The 19450-nt window shown below is 49.2% G+C and overlaps 1 protein-coding gene across 7 annotated transcripts in view; it reads right to left on the bottom strand.

Annotated features, from left to right (window-relative positions):
* Nucleotides 1-19450, bottom strand: part of PDPK1 (3-phosphoinositide dependent protein kinase 1) — a 97489-nt gene that overhangs the window by 44862 nt on the left and 33177 nt on the right. For all 7 annotated transcript variants that reach the window (XR_010411783.1, XM_064592367.1, XM_064592368.1 and 4 more), the window contains one exon: nt 747-1013. Coding sequence is in view for 6 of the 7 variants with exons in the window: in XM_064592367.1 (XP_064448437.1) it covers nt 747-1013 (267 nt within the window). In the remaining variant the exon portion in view is untranslated. The remainder of the gene's footprint in view (nt 1-746; nt 1014-19450) is intronic.

Genomic DNA, 19450 nt, shown 5'->3' with positions numbered 1-19450 from the left:
CTTCCCAGAGGCTGGGCAAGAAGGCCCTGGCCATTCACAGGGCACGCTGGTGCTTGGGTCTCCCCCAAGCCTGTGCAAGCCCCCGGCCCCATCACAGCCACGTGGGGCTCCCACCTCAGCAAAGGGGCTGCTCTGAACCTTCATTTCTTTGCTGGAAAAGGAAAAATGCCACAAGACAGGCACAACTCACTCAGGTAGCAAACAGAGGTACTGACTGAAACCGAGGCCACGAGAACTCGGAGGCCAGCAGGTCTGGGGCTGCACCTCTAGCAGGGGTCAAGGCTGTGCTGTTTTATATATTGTTTTAAATAACAGAGAAATAGTAAAGGTTGTTAAATGTTTCCCAAAAGCTCTGAAGAGATATTGATACTGACACTTCCAAACGAAGGGACAGAAAAGCTTCCTAAGACCTTGCTAATGGGACACAAGGACACAAGATGGAATCTGTTGATGACTGGTTAGAATAAAAATTAACTGCATCAAAAACCAAACCAAAACAAACAGAAAGATCAACAGATAGATGCCTTTTAAAGCTTTCATCTACAAAGTCACGGCTTAGGTATTTTAACCACGTGATTTACTTGGTGGTAGGCAGCCCCAAATCACCCTCAAAACCGGAGTAGAACCCTGGAGGGGCCTGAGACCCTCGCCTGGGGAAGAACACCGCCCTGGTAACGGGGTCCCCTAGCTACAGCCTTCCCAAGGAAAATACACTCGTTCAAGAAAGAGCAGCGGCAGGTACTCACTGTGGAAAAAGAGCCTTCACCAAGAATTTTCCCAAACTTGAAGTCTTCAGGCCGTTTCTTCCGAGGCTGTGGTGGCGGCTGTGTGGTGTGCTGCAGTGAGTTGGTGCTCGGCCGGGCCTCAGCCGCGGTGCTGTCCATGGTGGGGCCCTGTCTGCTACCACCGCTGGGAATGCCAGGGGCTATGCCGGACTCAGTCTGGGTCCTCACCATTGATGGGGATGGGCAAGCACATAACACCACGCTGGACTGAATTGGAACAGTGTCATACTGGTGGACACAGGAAAAAGAGGTAAGACTCAGAGTGGCTCACTTTTCCTAAATGTATGAACTAAAGTGTTAACACCAAGTACAGGGCAAGCCATCTGACATTCTGCCACGGGGTTCAGGCCACTGTTCTCTCCTAAGTCCCTTCCCTGCTCAAATCCCAGCCCCCACCCCTCGTCCCATGTGCCCAGCAACCCCACCATCCAGCTCCTATCTGCCCTCACTCTCCTCCGTCAGCACTGAGTGAATCTCCAACCACCCCTGCCACAGCCAGTTGGCCTTCCCATCACTGCCCAACCTCAATGCCACCTGCAGCCAACACCAGCCCACAGAGGAAGCCAGTCCAAACTCTTTGGCCACGGTGTTCGCATCCAGAACTCCTTGCCTAATCACCTACCCACACCTCATACAAAGCTGGACACACAGAAGGTACTAAGGGCTTGAACACACAGACTGACTTAAGACTGGATCCCACAACTAAATAGAATTTTAACCTAACAGTCCTAGAGCATGAAGTAGAATTTCATGGAAAGAAGACTCCAGGAACTGTCAGCTACACATAAGAGTTACAGCTGAGGGTGCCTGGGTGGCTCCGTCGGATGAGCGCCCGACTCTTTGAGCTCAGCTCAGGTCATGATCTCGGGGTCATGAGTTCAAGCCTGGTGTTGAGCTCCCCACTGGGTGCGGAGCCTATTTCAAAAAGAAAAAGTTACAGTTGATAAAAATAAACAAGTTTCTCAAAAAAGACAGCAGTGGACTAACTGCTTAACAACTGGGAAACTACCTGATCTAGAGCCCACCTGCTCACTTCAACCAAAGTTACCTCCAAACCAGATAGAGTGTTAGGTTTTTAAATTACTTAAGTTCAAAATTTAACAAATTTTAAAAATTATTCAAGGGGCGCCTGGGTGGCTCAGTCATTAAGCGACTGCCTTCGGCTCGTGTCATGATCCTGGAGTCCCGGGATCGAGTCCCACATAGGGCTCCCTGCTTAGCAGGGAGTCTGCTTCTCCCTCTGACTCTCACCCCTTTCATTCTCTCTCTCTCTGTCGTTCTCTCTCTCTCAAAAATAAATAAAATTTAAAAAAAAATTATTTAATGGAATCCCTACTAACATCCCAGCTGGCTTCTTTGCAGAAATTGACGAGCTGATCCTAAAATTCACATGGGACACAGAAAAGCCAAATAATCTCAGAAAAGAACAAAGCTGAACAACTACGTTATCACACGACCTGATTTCAAAGCTTACTACAAAGCTACAGTAACCAAGACAGGGTGGTCTTGGCACAGGACAGATGCAGAGAAGAATGGAATACAGCTTAGAAGTGCAGGCCTAGAGGGTGCCTGGGCGGCTCAGTCGTTAAGCGTCTGCCTTCAGCTCAGGTCATGATCCCAGGGTCCTGGGATCGAGTCCCACATTGGGCTCCCTGCTCGGCAGGAAGCCTGCTTCTCCCTCTCCCACTTCCCCTGCTTGTGTTCCTGCTCTCACTATCTCTCTGTCAAATAAATAAGTAAAATCTTTAAAAAAAAAAAAAAAAAGAAGTACAGGCCTAGATGTCTACAGTCTACTCATACTTGAGAAGGGCACCATGACCCTTCAATGAGTAGGGACATTCTTTTCAAAAAATGCATAGCCACACACAAAAAGAATGAAATCGAATGCCTTTCCTGTATCATATACAAAACCTAGTTCAAATGTACCAAAGATCTACATGTAAGAACTAAAACTATAAAACTCTTAGAAGAAAATCTATGAGTAAATCCTCCTGACCTTGGCAATGGCTTCTTAGATATGACACCAAAAGCACAAACAAGGAAAAAAAAAAAAACACAGATCAAAGGAACTATACCAAAATTAAAAACTTCTGCACTTCAAAAGCACCATCAAGAAAGTGAAAAAACAACCCATGGAATGGAAGAAAGTATGTGTAAATCACGTATCTGCTAAGGGACTTGTATGCAGAAGACATAAAGAGCTCTTACAACTCAATTAAAACACACACACACACACACACACACACACTTAAAAACCAGGCAAGGGATCTGAATAAACATTTATCCAGAAAGACACATAAATGGCCAATAAGCACAAGATGAGATGCCCAACATCATTAGTCATTAAGGAAATGCACATCAAAGCCACGAGGAGGTTCCTCTTCACACCCACAAGGGTGGCTAGAATCAAAAAGACAGTAACAAGTGTTGGTGAGGACGTGGAGAAGTCAGGACCCTCACCCACTGCTCTGGGAATGTAAAATAGTGCAGCCGTTTTGGCAGACAGTCTGGCAGTTTCTCAAAAGGAAACAGGCGCCATATAAGCAAGCAATTCCACTCCTAGGTGTATACCCAGGAGAAATTGAAATCTATGTCCACATGAAACCTGTACAAGAATGTTCACAGCAGCATGAGACCTAACAACCCAATGGTGAAAACAACCCAGATGTCCACCAATGGATAAATGGATAAACAAAACATAGTCTAGCCAAAAAACTGAGTATTATTCAGCCATTAAAAGGAAGTACTGATACACACTACAACATAAATGAACATGGAAAACATTATGCTCAGTCAAAAGGGCCAGACACAAAAGGCCACATATTGTGGGATTCCATTTCCATGAAATATCCAGAAGAGACAGATCCACAGACAGAAAGCAGATGAATGGTCATCAGGGGCTGGCGGGTGAGGGGTCTGCTAATGGGTCTTGGGTTTCTTTTTAGGGTGTTGAAAACGCTCTGGAACTAGATTGTGATGATGGCTATATAACCTTATGACTACACTAAAACCCACTGAATTATTTAAACAGGTGAACTGTACAGTATACAAATTATGTCTCAATAAGCTGCTAACAATAATTATATCACATATGACTGCATTCATTTATATACAAGAACTCATTCAAATTTATACACCATTAAGACTTTAGGTGAAGAAATGGACAAAGGGTAGGCACCAAAAAAACTCAAAGAACCAAGAGACGAAAATGTGCAAGGTATCCAAAGACAATGGCACTGGACACTTGTAATTACGGGAGAGGCTAGAGGACAGACAGACAAGTAATGACGATTAAATATGTTCACAACACACAGGAACACCAAATGCTGGCAAGGCCAGGATAAAAGAGGGCACCTCTCTAACTGTGGCTGGCACCAAGAAACCCATGTTTTCTAGAAAGCAATTTGGTAATTTGTGAAGAAAGCAATGACAGAACAGTTGCCAATGAGACACAAAGAAATACTACAGAGACGGGAGAAGAAATAGTAAAAATTTAGGTGGGCATTAAGAAAGGATTAGACAAGGGCGCCTGGGTGGCTCAGTCGTTAAGCGTCTGCCTTCGGCTCGGGTCATGATCCCAGGGTCCTGGGATCGAGCCCCGCATCATGCTCCCTGCTCGGCGGGGAGTCTGCTTCTCCCTCTCCCACTCTCTCTGCCCCTCTGCCCTGCCCGAGCTCTCTACCTCTCTCTCTCATTCTCCCTCTCAAATAAATAAATAAAATCTTGGGGGAAAAAAAAGGATTAGACAGTCTCAAAGTTAAATCAGAAATATATACAAGTTCACCCACAACCACAAAGAAAATTGCCTTTCCCAGCTCTGACTCTGAAGTGTTCTAGCAGTGACATCATGAGCCAACCCACCACCAGATTGTTGGAGAACACCACAAAATGAACCCGGAGCATCCAGACTGCTTTTAATAGTAGTCCCCATGAAAAGAACTCAGGAAAAAAAAAAAAAACAAAAAAAAAACGCAAACAAAAACAACACAGGACAGCAGTTAACACCATGTCTAAAAATGAGGAGGCCCTCACAAGTGTCTGTGGTAGGAGGAAAGGGTGGGGAAGCTGGCCTGGAGCGGCTGTCACTAGCCAAGCTGTGACCCTGTAAACCCTAAAAAGCCATTAGTAAGTATAGCTAATCAGAATAAGCCAAAACAGAAAGATCCTGAGTCTGTAAGAATATACACAGGTGATAAGTCTATCAATACTATAAAAAGGCAGGTTGATTACAATGAACATTTCATTTTATAAATCTGAATAACTAAGGGAGTGGTCTTACAGAGTCTGTCTCTTGTACTGTTTGTTCATAAAGGACAAACATTTCCTCTCCATTTAAACAGGGACACACAGGGAACTATGAAGAAACCAGAGGCCTGTAGAAAGTGTGCCACGAACAGGAAGGACAGGTGGGCAGGTAGCCAGTACTGTGCCCTGGGTGACAGCTCAGCCATCACAAGAGGAGAGCCGAAGGAGAAGCTCATCTTGAGATGCACTAAGCACATGAAGTCCAAAACCAATCTAGAGAGACACGATGAGGGCAGAGGCAGAGAGGGCAGCAGCAGGGGGCAAGAGGCAGGAGCCCAGGCAGCCCCCACAGTGCTGCTTGAGCCCCTCTCCCTGCAGCAGGCCGGCCCCAGGAAGGCTGGCTCAGGCAGGGTCGGCCCTGAAGACACACCAGGCCCCAGCTCCCAGCCAAGGGATCACCATCAACGCTGGGGCCGCACCACAGCTGGGAGGAGGCAGGCCTCTGTCACGTATAGGTCTGTGGAGAGCACGAGAACCGCAGGCAAGGTGCAAGCCTACCTTGGAGATATTGTGGGTTCAGTTTCACCACTGCAATAGAGTGAATGTCACAATAAAGTGAGTCAAATAAACTTCTTGGTTTCCCAGTACTTAAAAAATTATGCCTACCCTCTACTGTAGTCCAATAAGCGCCCAGGAGCATTATGTCAAAAAAAACAATGTCTATGCCTTAAATAAAAAAATACTTTATTGCTAAAAAATGCTAACCATCAGGAAGTCTAGCTAGCTCAGTCGGTGGACCATGAGTTTGAGACCCACATTGGGTGCACAGAGCTTACTTTAAAAAACAAACAAACAAACAAACAAACAACTATCATCTGAGCTTTCAGAAGTTGTAATCACTGATCACAGATCACCATAACAAATATGGTAATAATGAAAAAGTTTGAAATGTAAGAATTACCAAAATGTGACACAGAGACACAAAGTGAGCAAATGCTGTTGGAAGAAAAGAACTGACTGACTTGCTCAGGGTTGTCACAAATTTTCAAGTTGTTAAAAACACAGCATCTGTGAAGGGTAATAAAGTGAAGCTCAATAAAACGAGCTATGCCTGTGACCAGTATGAAGAAATTACCCAAACACCCAGTATCAGGGAAACATTTGAAGAATGACTAATTGACTTTGTAAAAATTACCTAAGAGAATCTGAGTTTTTAAATGTAGTAGTACACAGTACAAATGTGGCCAGCGGGCTAGGTCCTCTAGCTGGACAGCGAGTTGAAGTGCACCATTTATGTATGGAAAACGGCTGTTTTCTTGAATGCTCTATGGCTCGGCAGTAAGCCAAGTGTGCCTCACATATTTCATAAATACTCCATCTCACAGGAGGTACCAAGGATTGGACCAAGCTGAGGAGCAGTCAGTACCTTAATGGTTTGTCCCTTTATAAGCAAAGCATGTACCATTAACAGAAGCATCATCAAATTCAGTAACTTCCCCCCAGAGATGAGCAGGAACTTCTCTGTCCTCCGAGGCAGTTAAGTGGGGAAGAGTCACAGTCGCCAGGCTAAGGCCCATCAAGAACTATGACAGGCCTGGACTGTCCTCACAAGCCAGGCCAGCTACACTGGCAAGCAACGGCTGTGCACACAGAGCCCTGGGCGTTCACGGGACTCCTGGACACAACCAAGGGCACGTGCTCCCTGGGCCTCCAGGGTCATCCCGGGTGCAGACCCTCAGGTGCAGGACCGAGGAGCAGCTGGACTGTGTGACTTAAAGGATACACACAAGGGAGGGGAAGTGGGAAGGAGCCAGCACTTCCAATAGCACAGTCCCGGGCAGGACAGCAGTGCTGTGAACTAATCTGGCCACAGGGCCCCATGGGGGATGGGAGAGAAGAGTACGGCCTGTCTCTGTCATGCCCGCCCCCCAACCTGTTCCAGCTACTGTGTAAATCAGATCAATGTGGCCTCACCTAAAATCACCTGTGTGCCCAGTCTGCTGTCAAGCAAGGCTCAAGGAGACAGCAGAAGAGACGCATGAGACCATGACACACACTGCTTTAATTCAAAACCAACAAGAGAAATACTGACCAAAATCTCAAACATGAAGTTAATAAAGAATGAAATGTGACGGGCTGATTCATGGACCTGGAGAAATGTTAATTGTGCATGGACAAGATTCTGGACTCGATGACAGTTCCAGTAAAGGCACTGCCACATCTTCACTTGAATGGTTGGGCACAGGTGGGGGACAGCCCAAGGCTTCTTCACAGGGGGCAGAACCTCAGTCCTGGGAGGTGCAGCAGGTGACATCCAAGAGCAGTGAAGAGTTTCCCAAAGGGTCAGCCACTAGGCCCGAGGAGGCTGGGCACTGCAGGCAGCAGCTGTCCACGGCCACAGAAAGCCAGGGGGCCCTGGAGACCTGGGCAGGACAACCCCCACCCAGCAAACTGGCTGTTCTGGGGACAAAGGACCCTGATAGCAAACATCCTGGGAGGGATGATAAGAATGATTACACTGGCTTCAGGAGCACTTAGCAAGAAAAGCTGTCTTCAGCAGACTTCCTGACCGCAAACTGACCAACGGCAACACCAGTCCCCCCCCAAACAATGACCAGGTAAGTCTGATGGGACTCTAGTTTACAAGCATGTGTTCCTGAGAGCTTTCTTTCATCAAAGTGGTGTCTATGGTCGTTAAAAGGTCTCCAGAAGAGATTCTCAAAGGAGAGCACTGCCCACCCCCCCAGCAGGCCCCACCCAGGCAGAGCGGCCATGGAACACCCCTCTGCCGGTTCCCAGGCTCTGCGGCAGGCTGCTGGCCACGCTGTGTGGCGCACTGGGAACTAATGGGCTGGGTTTTGTTTCTTTCTTTTTCTTTTTTTAAAGGTTTTTTTTTAAGATCTTATTTTTTTTTGACAGAGAAATAGCACAAGTAGGCAGAGAGGCAGGCAGAGAGAGAGGGAGAAGCAGGCTCCCCGCTGAGCAGGGATTCCCTACTCAGGACTCGATCCCAGGACCCTGGGATCATGACCTGAGCAGAAGGCGGATGCTTAACCGACTGAGCCAGCCAGGCGCCCTAATGGGCTGTCTTGATGGATGCGGACCTGACCCAACAGACCCTGTGACCCAGAGCAGCATGTGGCCTGGCACTGCTGAGGAAGTAGAGCGTCACACTGGAGAAAACCTGCTCCCTTCCTCTCTGCCATCAGTCCACATGTGAGGACGGTAAGCACCACAGAAAATGCCCAGGCCACCTGAGCAGGTGTGAGAGGAGAAGTGCCATTTCAAAGTCAGGAGGTGTATGCATTCTGCTGGGAGTGGCAGAGGGAGAGAGACAGGACTTGGACTGCGACCAGCCACTCTCCCGCACACCTGCAGTGCCAGGGGGCTGCCCCGTGTCCACACACGGGATGTAGGGGACTCCAAGCCTGAGGCTGCAGCAGCCCAGGGCCAAGAGCACCAGGTCGGCCCACATGTGCTCCCAGAGCTCCTTCCCAAAATGAGTGCCTGTTCCCTGGCCAGAAGCAGTGAGCATGAGAACAGCCTCCGTCTCTTGGCTGCCCCAACATGGGGCTCATTCTGGGAGTCACCAAGGCCACACTAAAGCACAGCCTGCTACGGGGGAGCCGACCCCCGTGAGCTCCTAGTCTTAGGAAGTTTGCAGCCACTGACACATCTTCCATCCCAGTGGTTCTCATCTAGGCTGATTCTGCCCCCCAGGGGACGCTTAGCAATGTCTGGAGACATTTTGGGGTGCTAACTGGGGGAGGGAAAAGGGGTACTGCATCTGGTAGGTAGGTGCAGAGATGCTGTAAACACCCCACAATGAACAGGACAGCCCCACAACAAAGAATGATCAGGTCTGAGTGGCAACAGTTCCTGGGGGAGAAGTCCTGCTCTATTCTGGCAAACTCCATGCTCCCCTCCCCAGGAAGAACCCCACCAAGTGTTCAGTGACCGCCCCCCCTGAAAGCATGCAGCCCTCAGGGAGGCCCCGTGGGGCATGAGGCCCTGCAGCTACCTCTTGGAGCAGGAGGGAGAAGGAAGGACAAGGACCGGAAGCTGGGATCCACGGAGAGCAGCAGGTATACCCAGTCTGAAAAAGGCATGTTAACAAACCCTAATGCCGTGTTTGGGAAACAACAACAAACTCCCATGACCTAAACAGTATACAGGGCAGTGCTGATGAGGCTTGGCGGTGAGACTCCCAACCAGGGGTGTGGCTTCACACCAAGCAATACCAGACTGGGGCAGAAGAAAGCACAGCACCAACGTGCTCCCAGCTCTCCCGAGCCCAGTGGCAGTGCAAGGAAGAGGGGCCAGTAGCTGCTGCGGGAACTGGAGGAGAGGCACAGAAGGGGGTGGGTACACCCCCAACGGGTGGGTGGGGGTAACAGCCCACTCCCTCAGCAGCCAGACCCACATTCAACTCTCAAGAGGATAAGAACCGCAATCCAGCAAAGACGCCCGCATCTGAAATGTGTCCGCACAGCCCCCTGCTCTCGGGAAAGCAGCCCACTGCTCCAACAGCAGCTGCGAGGCCTGGGCTGGGGACGAGCCCTGGCTTCTTATTCAGTTTCTCCAGGGCTCTGGGCTCAGCTGGCCAACACACAGGTTTTGGCTGGAACTCTGCTTGACAATGCTGTTTCCAAATGCCAGCCTTTGACATTTCACCTGCTGTAAGATTATACTCAATAATTTCTCTGATTTAAGATTTTTTTAAACTAATGAAATAAACTCTCAACTTGGAGCTGGAAAAGTAAAAACAGCTAGAAGCCCACTCTGAGTGCCATAAAGAACACCATTTATTCCATGGTAAAGCAGGCATATGCAAATAAGAACTCATCCAGCCAGAAGTGGCACATGAGAGAGAAGCCACTGAGCACGCCAGACCTGCAGCCTCTCAGCCTGTCCCAGAATGACAGCTCCCGGAGGGAGGCACCTCTCTGGGAAGGAGCTCCCCCTAGACAGCAGGTAAAGGGGCCTGGGATCGAGCCCCACGTGGGGTTCCCTGCTCAGCGGGAAGTCTGCTTCTCCCTCTGCCCGTCCCCCTGGTCATGCTCACTCTCTCTAAAAAATGAATAAAAAATTAAAAAAAAAAAAAAAAGACTTACAACAATCCCACACATTATTCTTACCACTGTACCCCGCAGGTGGTCTAGGACTGAGATCTTGGGCAGAGAAACACTGTGTTCTGTATACTTCACAGAGACTGTCATGAGATAAAAGCTGAGCCCCGCTTTTCCCCGCCTGTAAACACGAATGCACCTGGTACTCTTACCTTTCCTGGCAAGTTCACCCTGCCCCAAAGCACAATTCCAATGAAAGGTTGGAAGGCATTAATAAGCCTCTCCTTTAAGAGACCCACAGCACCTTAGTATAAAAACTATTTAGTCGTCTTCCTGTATTGTTGGTAGCTGGCTGAAACCATCAGCCTGAGCCAAGCCGTGCCGTGCCTGCTTTGGTTTGGCAGGTACCGAAGTAGAAGGCTTGGCCATGGTAAGAAGAGACAAACAGGGCGCTTGCTCCAGAGATGGAGACACTGGAGGGTGGTGAGTGGCCCTGAGGCCAGGCTGAGCAGGGGCGGGGAGAGGACACCAAGTGCCTCCACACAAACCAGCAGGCGGCACACACAGTCACAACCACCACCCCCTCTACCTCTCATTCCCAGGGCCCCACTGCCTCCCCCCCAACCCACCACCCCCTGGCTCAGCAGATTCTGTTGTTTGCCACAATTTAGAGCACATGCAGCAACCCCTGTCCTGGGAGGGTAAGGGGAGCTCCAAGACCTTGAACCCACCAGTGCAGACAACTCAGGCTGTCAGGGAGACTCCCATAAGTACACCTTACTCTCCAAAGCCACGGATTCTGTGTTACTTCATAGGAACATATGTGCTCATTTTGCTCATCAGTTTCCTTTTTTTTTTTTAAGACTTTATTTATCTGACAGAGCGAGCGTATGTAAGCGGGGGGGGGGGGGGGGGGGGCAGAGGGAGAGGGACAAGCAGGCTCCACGCTGAGCATGGAGCCCGACTCGAGGCTCAATCTCACAACCCTGAGATCATGACCTGAGCTGAAACCAAGAATCAGATGCTCAACTGAATGTGCCACCCAGGCGCCCTGCTCATCAGAGTTCCTTAAAGAAGGTCAATTAACTACTTTATTAATTCAATAAACATTACCACTGTGCTTGCAACCGTCCAGGGACATGGCCATAAGGCAGATGTGGTCCCTGCCCCTAGGAAGCGACATCCCGACAGGGTAATGGGCCTGATGTCATTTACGAAACTGGCTGGCCAAAGCTGGGAGGGTGGCCACGACAGAGATGGGCCAGTGCTGGGGGCACGAAGTAGCCCAAGCAGATCTGTGGCTGCCATGGGGCTAAAGCGTGAGTTGGCAGGAGGCTTGGTGGAGGGAGTCTCTCAGGTGCTGGGAGTGGCCTCAGGTGGAGAGCCAGGAAGGTGCTGGCAGCTTAGATGGGGCTGCACAGCAAGGAAGAGAATATTCATGTACAGAAAGTAAAATGTAATGACAGCTAATCATGTATCACATTTTTTAAAAGACTTATTTATTTTAGAGAGAGAGAGACAAAGAGAGAGCATGTGCTTGAGCGAGGGAAAGGGCGGGTGGGGGGGGGGGGAGAAGAGAGAAAGAGAGAATGAGTATCTGAGCTCGGAGTCTGATGCAGGCCAATCCCATGACCCTGAGACCATGACCCTGAGATCATGACCTGAGCTGGAACCAAGATCCGGCTGCCTCACCGACCACATCCCCCCCACCCCGGGTGCCCCGCATGCATCACACATTTTAAAGTTTCACTTTCCTCTAATGTTTCAGATTCAAAATACAGCAGCTGTCACGAGTCAGAAAGAAAAGCAAGTCATTCTGAAATCAACATCCAAGTGAAGTGTAGAAAGAACTCTGGATTTTTGAGATGGCGGTAACAGATGCTGTAAGACAGACAGACAGACACACCTGCTTTGCCATTATGTGCTTTACGTCAAACGCCAGAGCCCCCCCGCAGCTTCAGCGATTTGAAGCAAATGCAGCCCCATCAAGACCACAATGCTTTACGCACTTCACCAAATGTTCACTGAGTACCTACTATGTGCCATGCACCGCTCTACGTATTGGAGATGCAACAAAGAACACAGCCAAGCCTACACCCTTAAGAAGGCTACATTCTGGGGGGTCCTGGGTGGCTCAGTCGGTTGCGTGGCTGCCTTCAGCTCAGGTCATGATCCTAGGGTCCGGGGATCGAGTCCCACATTGGGTTTCTTGCTCAGCAGGAAGCCTGCTTCTCCCTCTGCCTGCCACTCCCCCTACTTGTGCTCTCTTGGTTCCCCCACTCTCTCTCTGTCAAATGAATAAATAAAATCTAAAAAAAAAAAAAAAAAAAAAAAAAAAGGCAGCTACATTCCGGTATGGCACACAGACACCCCAAAAAACAAATAACAGGTAGTGCTGCAGTGTTGGATGGTGATAACTACCATGAGAAAAGAACAGCCAGGAAGGAAAACAGGACTATTTGAGGTGAGTAGCTGTGGGATATGCAAATTTAAACACAGAAGCCCTTACTGGGAAAGTGACATCGGAGCAAAAACTCAAGGAGATGGGGAAAGCCCCAAGAAATCTGGGGAGAACCTTCTCAGCAGAGGACTGGCCATTGCAAAGGCCCTGAGGCAAGAGCACCTCTAGACTCAGCAGCCCAGTTTGACCCACAGTACAGGCCACCTCCAGACAGAACCCCTGGGTGCCAGGAAGGGACCTCAGTACCCCTGAAAAATCCCTTCTGGGGTCACTTCTGGTAAGCTCTGGGTACCTCGAAGTGCAGGGGTGGGAGCATGAGAAATGGGGCTGCCCAGAAGGGCCCAAGCATCTCCTGAACCAGAGTGTGATGCTACCCTAGCCCCAGCTGTACTATCCTGCGTCAGCCCTGGGCTCTGAGATGCTGGCCACCAGACCTCTGCTACTCTGGTGTCCCCTCTGCTCCAGCAATTATGGGCACAATCACATAGGAACCTGTCATGGGCAGCCTTCCTCCTTCATGGAAATCTGCAATTTCCTTCCTGTCTCAGCCACCGCATGCCAGCCAAGCACCTCAGTGCAAGACCCAGCTCTCGGGGCCCCTCCCTGACAGAGATGTTTGTAGGGTCAGCTAGATGCTCGTGCTTTCTTTTCCCAAAGCTGTAACTCACTGGCATGAATATGTTCTAGTGATGAAGTTTACTTCTGTAGCTAAGATAGCCACAGTATGACTCTTTGAAGCTTTTAAGCATCAACTGTAAAACAAAAAGCCTAAGAGAAAAGCCCTCTTCCAGTGTGAAAAGTCCAAATGTTTATTTGTATAATAGCTGTTATTCTTAACAGCTAATTTTTTTTTTAAACGTCTCGAGGTGGTACTTAAGCAGCATAAACAGCATGGAACCGGTCTGCCACAATCTGGGGGAAACGTGCTGACTGGTGGCCTCACAGGGCGGGTTCTGGTCCCGAGATGCCCCTTCCAGCTTGCCAGCACTCCGCCCTGTGGAGGCAGCACAGCCCGGGGATCGCGGGTGACCCAGGACCTGCGCTGAGTCATTCCCTCCCAGCACAACCCAGTCAGCTTGCCACCCACCTGATGACCCAAAATTGTGGTAAGTAAATAATTTTGGTTACTCAATAGCTTCTGAAATTGAAATTTCTAGAGAAATTTAAAGTAACAAAACCCTAGTTATGCCTGTCCCGCATCCCCATCCTCCCTAATAAAATGAAGCTGATCACAAGAAAAGTTCTCAAGAACACAGCCCTCTGCCTGGTCCCATGGGCACCATGTCACCATGAGAGTTATAATCACTCGCCTTTCCTACCCACACGTGCATACCCCAAGTCCAAGCCCCTCACACCCAAGGAATGGCTGGGCGCTGCGAGCTGCTTCGCCAGCCTCACAGCAGGGGCCGGCCTACATCAGTGCTGCCCCTCTCCTGCCAGGAGCCCCCCCACGGGCACGCCCAGCCCCGACCGTTCGGCCCCTACTTCCCAGTACCAGCACCCCACCATCTCCCCCTCCCTCAGAAGAAGACCCCCTTCTGTGTTTCTCTCCCCTACCTCCTGTGCGGCTGGTGAGGACAAGCTTCAGTAACTGCCTCACCACTGAGAATGGGAAAGATGTGTCTGTGGCGAAGCTTGCTCGAGAACGAGGAAGGACAGCTGTTCTCAATTGAACTGGCTACAAGAATCAGTGCCACTGACCTCTGGCACCTTGAAGCCTCTGGAAAAGGTGTCACCATGTCCCCCCCAACTCCTCTCAACATGAATCTCATTCTGTACAGATGAGTGTGTGGTAGACAGTAAGGAGGAGTGCTATCTGCTGTGCTCCCTTACCTTTTCAAAGTGGGGACGACAAGCAGCCCTTCACAAGAGCGACTCTAACAGGAAGACAAACACGAGTCTTAAACAACTGATTCCGAGAGGTGCCTGGGTGACTCAGGTGGCTGGCCGGCCGGCGGGCTCTTGATTCAAACCCCCAACGTGGAACTCCATGCTGAGTGTGAAGTCGGCTTGAGGATTCTCACTCCCTCTGCCCCTCCCCCTGCGCGCATACACAAGCACCGCTCTTAAATAAATCTTAAAACAAACAAATAAACAAAACCCTGACTTCCAAGAGAACTTGTAAGAATACAATCCATTTGTAAACCGGGCATTTTCCGTACACTTTAACTTGTTTCATACAAATTGTATGTAAAAACTTAAAAGAATTTCAACTTCTTTGACAGTTTGAGTGTTGAGTTCAACAGTCCCCTCTTAGAAGTACAAACTTTCAAGGGAGAATTAATTTGAGATCAAGTTACATTTTCATATTCACCAAAAACGTATTAAGTCTCAACTAGGGGCGCTGGGGTGGCTCAGTCGTTAAGCGTCTGCCTTCAGCTCAGGTCATGATCCCAGGGTCCTGGGACTGAGCCCCACATCGGGCTCCCTGCTCGGCGGGAAACCTGCTTCTCCCTCTCCCACTCCCCCTGCTTGTGTTCCCTCTCTCGCTGAGCCTCTCTCTGTCAAATAAATAAATAAAATCTTTAAAAAAAAAAAAAAAGTACGGCTCAACTGAACTATATAGTACACTAGTGGCTCACCCACTAAGAGTTAAGGAAAATATCAGCATCAAAATATCCAGTATCTACCATTCACAACTAGTAAAAGTAACAAATGTTTTTGACACACAAATTAAAACACAAATAAACTTGGGACAAAGGAGAAAAAATGACCCACAGATTTCCTTTGCACGTCCCACCCAGTCTCAGGCACCAGACAAGACAGCTTCACTAACCCTTAGGAGACTGCCAGGTAGATGGAAGCTTATTTTAATTTTTTTAAAGATTTTCTTTTTAAGTAATCTTTACACCCAACATGGGACCCAAACCTACAACCCCCCGAGGCCGAGAGTTGCATGCTCCACTGACTGAACCAGCCAGGAGCCCCTGGAAGCTTATTTTGAAAATACAGAGCCCCATGTTTTTAAAGCACATCTCACAGTCAGTAATCAGTGGTGGCAAGACGGCCCTCACTGGGCAGGTGGGAAAGCGCAGGCAAGGCCAGAGGAGGCTGCTGCCAGTGTCTGGGGAGAAGCCACAGCAACTCCCGGGGCTGCCACGTCCGCACAGGGGACAGAGGATGGGGCTCAAGCTGTAGAGGTGCTCTTGAGCCTGAAGTGGTTTGAAGGTGGTGTTAGGATGGGAAACTCATGGTTTTTCCTCTTTTGTTTAAAAAATGTAGTTTAAAACACTTCACAATGAAAAGTGATTTATCCACACATCCCACTGAACACCTACTAAGAGCCCAATCCTACCTGAGCCCCTAGGACAAGAAGGAGAAAAGGCAACAGCACCTGGGTGGACACCAGGAGGCAGAGGAGCGGGATTTGCAGGAAAAGGACTAACTGGCAATTCTCAGATCTCTCCAGATGTTTTTTATCCGTGTCTTAATCTCTTCAGGAAGGATAAAATGCAAATTAAGCAAGGATTTCAAACAAAGATGGAGCTTGGGGAGTCTGAGGCCGGACTCAGCGTTGGTGTGATGAGAAAGTCTTTCACCTTGAGGGGAAGGCCACATCTCTGCACAAGCCAAGGATTCAAAGCTGTGGCCCTACACCCTCCATATCCGAGCAATGCAAGTAGGTTCTTGAAACATGTCTTGGCTCCTAACGATTTTACATTTTTTTTTTTTTAAGATTTTATTTATTTGACAGAGAGCATAAGTAGGCAGCGCAGCAGGCAGGAGGAGAGGGAGTTGCAGGCTCTCCGCTGAGCAGGAAGCCCGACATGGGGCTCGATCCCGATCCCGGGACCCTGAGATCATGACCTGAGCTGAAGGCAGCCGCTTAACCGACTGAGCCCTCCAGGGGCCCCGGGTTTTTACATTTCTACAAACACACTGAGGAAGAACCTAATTCCATGACACCACAAGAATAAATATCCAAACTCTTAATCATTAGTTACTAAGCTGTCTAAACCTTCTGCGTATGAACTAGTAGTCTGGGCCTCAGATAGACAAGTTACAAGAAAGAAGCACTAGCATGAAACTATTGGAACTTGCACTCTACAAGTTCGGATCTCAGCTCTGCTCCTCACTGGCTGTCTGACCTTGAACAAGTTACGTCAGTCACCTCTCAGTGGCTCAGATTCTCCACCTCATAGCCAAGGATAAGGAGAACCAGAGCTCCCAGGCTTGCTGTAAGGATTTATTAGAGAGAGAGAGCACAAGCAGGAGGGGCAGAAGGAGAGGAAGAGAATCTTATAAGGGCAGAGCCTGGCACAGGGCTCGATCCCACCACCCCAAGATCATGACCTGGCAGAAACCAAGAGCTGAACTACACTCAACCAACTGAGCTACCCAGGCGCCCCTTACTGTGAGGATTTAATGAGTTAATCTATGCAAAGCACACCAGCCAGACTACTCAGAGGGAGCACACTAGAAGCACTTTTACGATTAAATAACACAGAAGACACACAAAGGTTTCCCATCCAAGGGTCATCAGATCATAAATTAAGCCTTTTGAGGCAAAAAATGAAGCCCATCCCCTTCACAAATGTGGTTTATGTGTCTAAGTAAAATGGAATCCACTATATACTGTCTTGGGAGGCCCAATTCTCTGAGGCAGATAAAATGATACAGGAAGGCTGAGCCCCCTAACCACCAGGAGAGAAACCACGATCAAAATCAGGCCCTTCTATGGTCAAGATGCTGCCACGCAGCTTAAGGTTCCAGCCAGCAACCTCTCCTTGGGAAAGGATCCCAAACTCAAAAAGCTAAGTGGTCTTTAAACACTGTCTGGGCAGAGCATGCTCTGGGGCTCTGAAACACCCTGAGAGGTACAGCCAAGACACCACACCATGGGAACACCTCCCGCGAGGCCCCTGTATAAAAACGGGTGGGAAGCTGCCCCCAATTCAGCCAGCTCATCCCCAAAGGAACACTGCTCTCACATCAACTGGGCTCAGTGGCAAAGAATATTTCAGTAAGAACCTCCTCCCACCCCAAGAGATCCCACAAAGCGAGGCCCAGCAACCACTGCTGCCTCCCCAACAGCCCCAACTTCCACCATGAGGAACAACTGTGGTGCAATAGCAAAATCCAGGACCCAAGTTCTAGATTTGTGACTTAGCTGAAACCAGGGGTAACCATGGGGAAGCCACACTCTCTGAACCATAATTTACTCTTCTATCAAATGAGCTTGATAACATCGACCCAGCCCTTAAGGGCTGCTGAGTGCCTGCAAGAGACAAGAGCAGGAAGCAGCCTGTGAGGTGTGTCGGCAGACCAGGCATGGCTAGGGCCTAAGGTGGCGGGAGGGGATTCTCGGCCTGGTGCCTGTCTGCCTGAGCTCCTAACACACACTGGGCCACATGCTCTGCGGGCCACACAGATCTTCAACTGCAGGCAGTCAGGGAGGTGGCCCACACAAGACTAGTGGCCACCAGTCCTCCAGTGCAGCACCACACAAAGCCAAAGGCAGCTTCTCCTAACCAGTGTGGAACCACATTCACCAGCAGAAGCTCCAGGTGGTCAGCAGGCTGGATTTAAAGAAGACCAGAGTAAGACTGTTTCCATTGTTCGACGGAACAGGGTGGAGAAAGGGCAAGAAGGAAGGGAGAAGCATTCAGTGGGTAATCCCTGAGGATGCCACTGCACCTGTCTTCCACGCTGTCCTCCAGCCCCTTGGAGCCTGCCCCCCAGCAAGAAGCAGGAGAGGCAGGCGGCAGAACACAAGGTCGGGGCTACCAGCCACCTGTGGTCTAGCCCTCGGGCCTGACAGATGGCAGCCCTCAGCAAACACTGCCTCCTCACTGTTAACTCTGTACGGACGTCACCACACACACACTAGGCGACGCTGAAGTACAGTCTGCGTGGACACAGAAGCTCTGCTTACTTCCCGAATTTTGGAAGTGCCTAAAGGTAACCTTCACACACCATTAAGTTGATTAACATGAACATCAGGATGCCAGTTACCCCTGGACCACAGGGGATAAGATTACAATCAGGAGGGTCACTCAGAAGGCTCCTAAGAACTTAGCCAAACCCTACGTTTAATGCAGGGTGGTGGGTACACATGTGAATCTGTTTATGTGTTCATTCTTTTAATTCCCCATATAATTATATATATCCCTTATAGGTACATCTTTACCACTGCTTAAGGTAAAATTAATGAAATGCCATTTTTTCTCTACTTCTAACAAATAATTAACATTTATTAAGTGCTTACTACTGTTTCCTACACACTCCTCTCAGCATTTTACACATATTATCATGGTTAGTCCTCAAAATAACTCTCAACATCCCCCCCTTTTCTTTTTTAAGATTTTATTTGACAGACACAGTGAGAGAGGGAATATAAGTGGGGGAGTGGGAGAGGGAGAAGCAGGCTCTCCGCTGAGCAGGGAGCCCAATGTGGGGCTTGATCCCAGGACCCTGTGATCATGACCTCAGCCGAAGGCAGACGCTTATAATGACTAAGCCACCCAGGGACCCCTCAACATCCTTTTGGGGACACTGACACACAAGGCAGGTCCCTGGCCATAGTCCCACACCCAGCAGTGAAGCCACATTCAAACTCCACCCCAGTTAGCAGAGGGTGTCTCAGATGCTGATATTCCATATCAGCCAGGTAATGAAGTGGGGCCCTAACCTGGCAGGCCCTTCGTGGGGTGCATTTAGTAATCACTACTATAAAACATCTTAGGCTCACACCCTCTGCGCTGGCAAATTCATATGCACAGAATCTAGCCCAAAGAGTAAGAAATTCAGACTAAAATTTGCATTACAAAAACATTCAAGGGCGCCTGGCTGGCTCAGTCGGTGGAGCATACAACTCTAGATCTCAGGTTTGTGAGTTCGAGCCCCACAGTGGATGTAGAGATTACTTAAAAAACAAAAACAAAAACAAA

The sequence above is a fragment of the Mirounga angustirostris genome, unplaced genomic scaffold (genome assembly GCF_029215605.1).
Source record: "Mirounga angustirostris isolate CCGP_5_RB_7025 unplaced genomic scaffold, mMirAng1.0.hap1 SCAF_5, whole genome shotgun sequence".
Classification (NCBI taxonomy): Eukaryota; Metazoa; Chordata; class Mammalia; order Carnivora; family Phocidae; genus Mirounga; species Mirounga angustirostris.
Note: the sequence above shows the minus strand (reverse complement) of the source record. Positions and strands in the feature narration are given on the sequence as shown.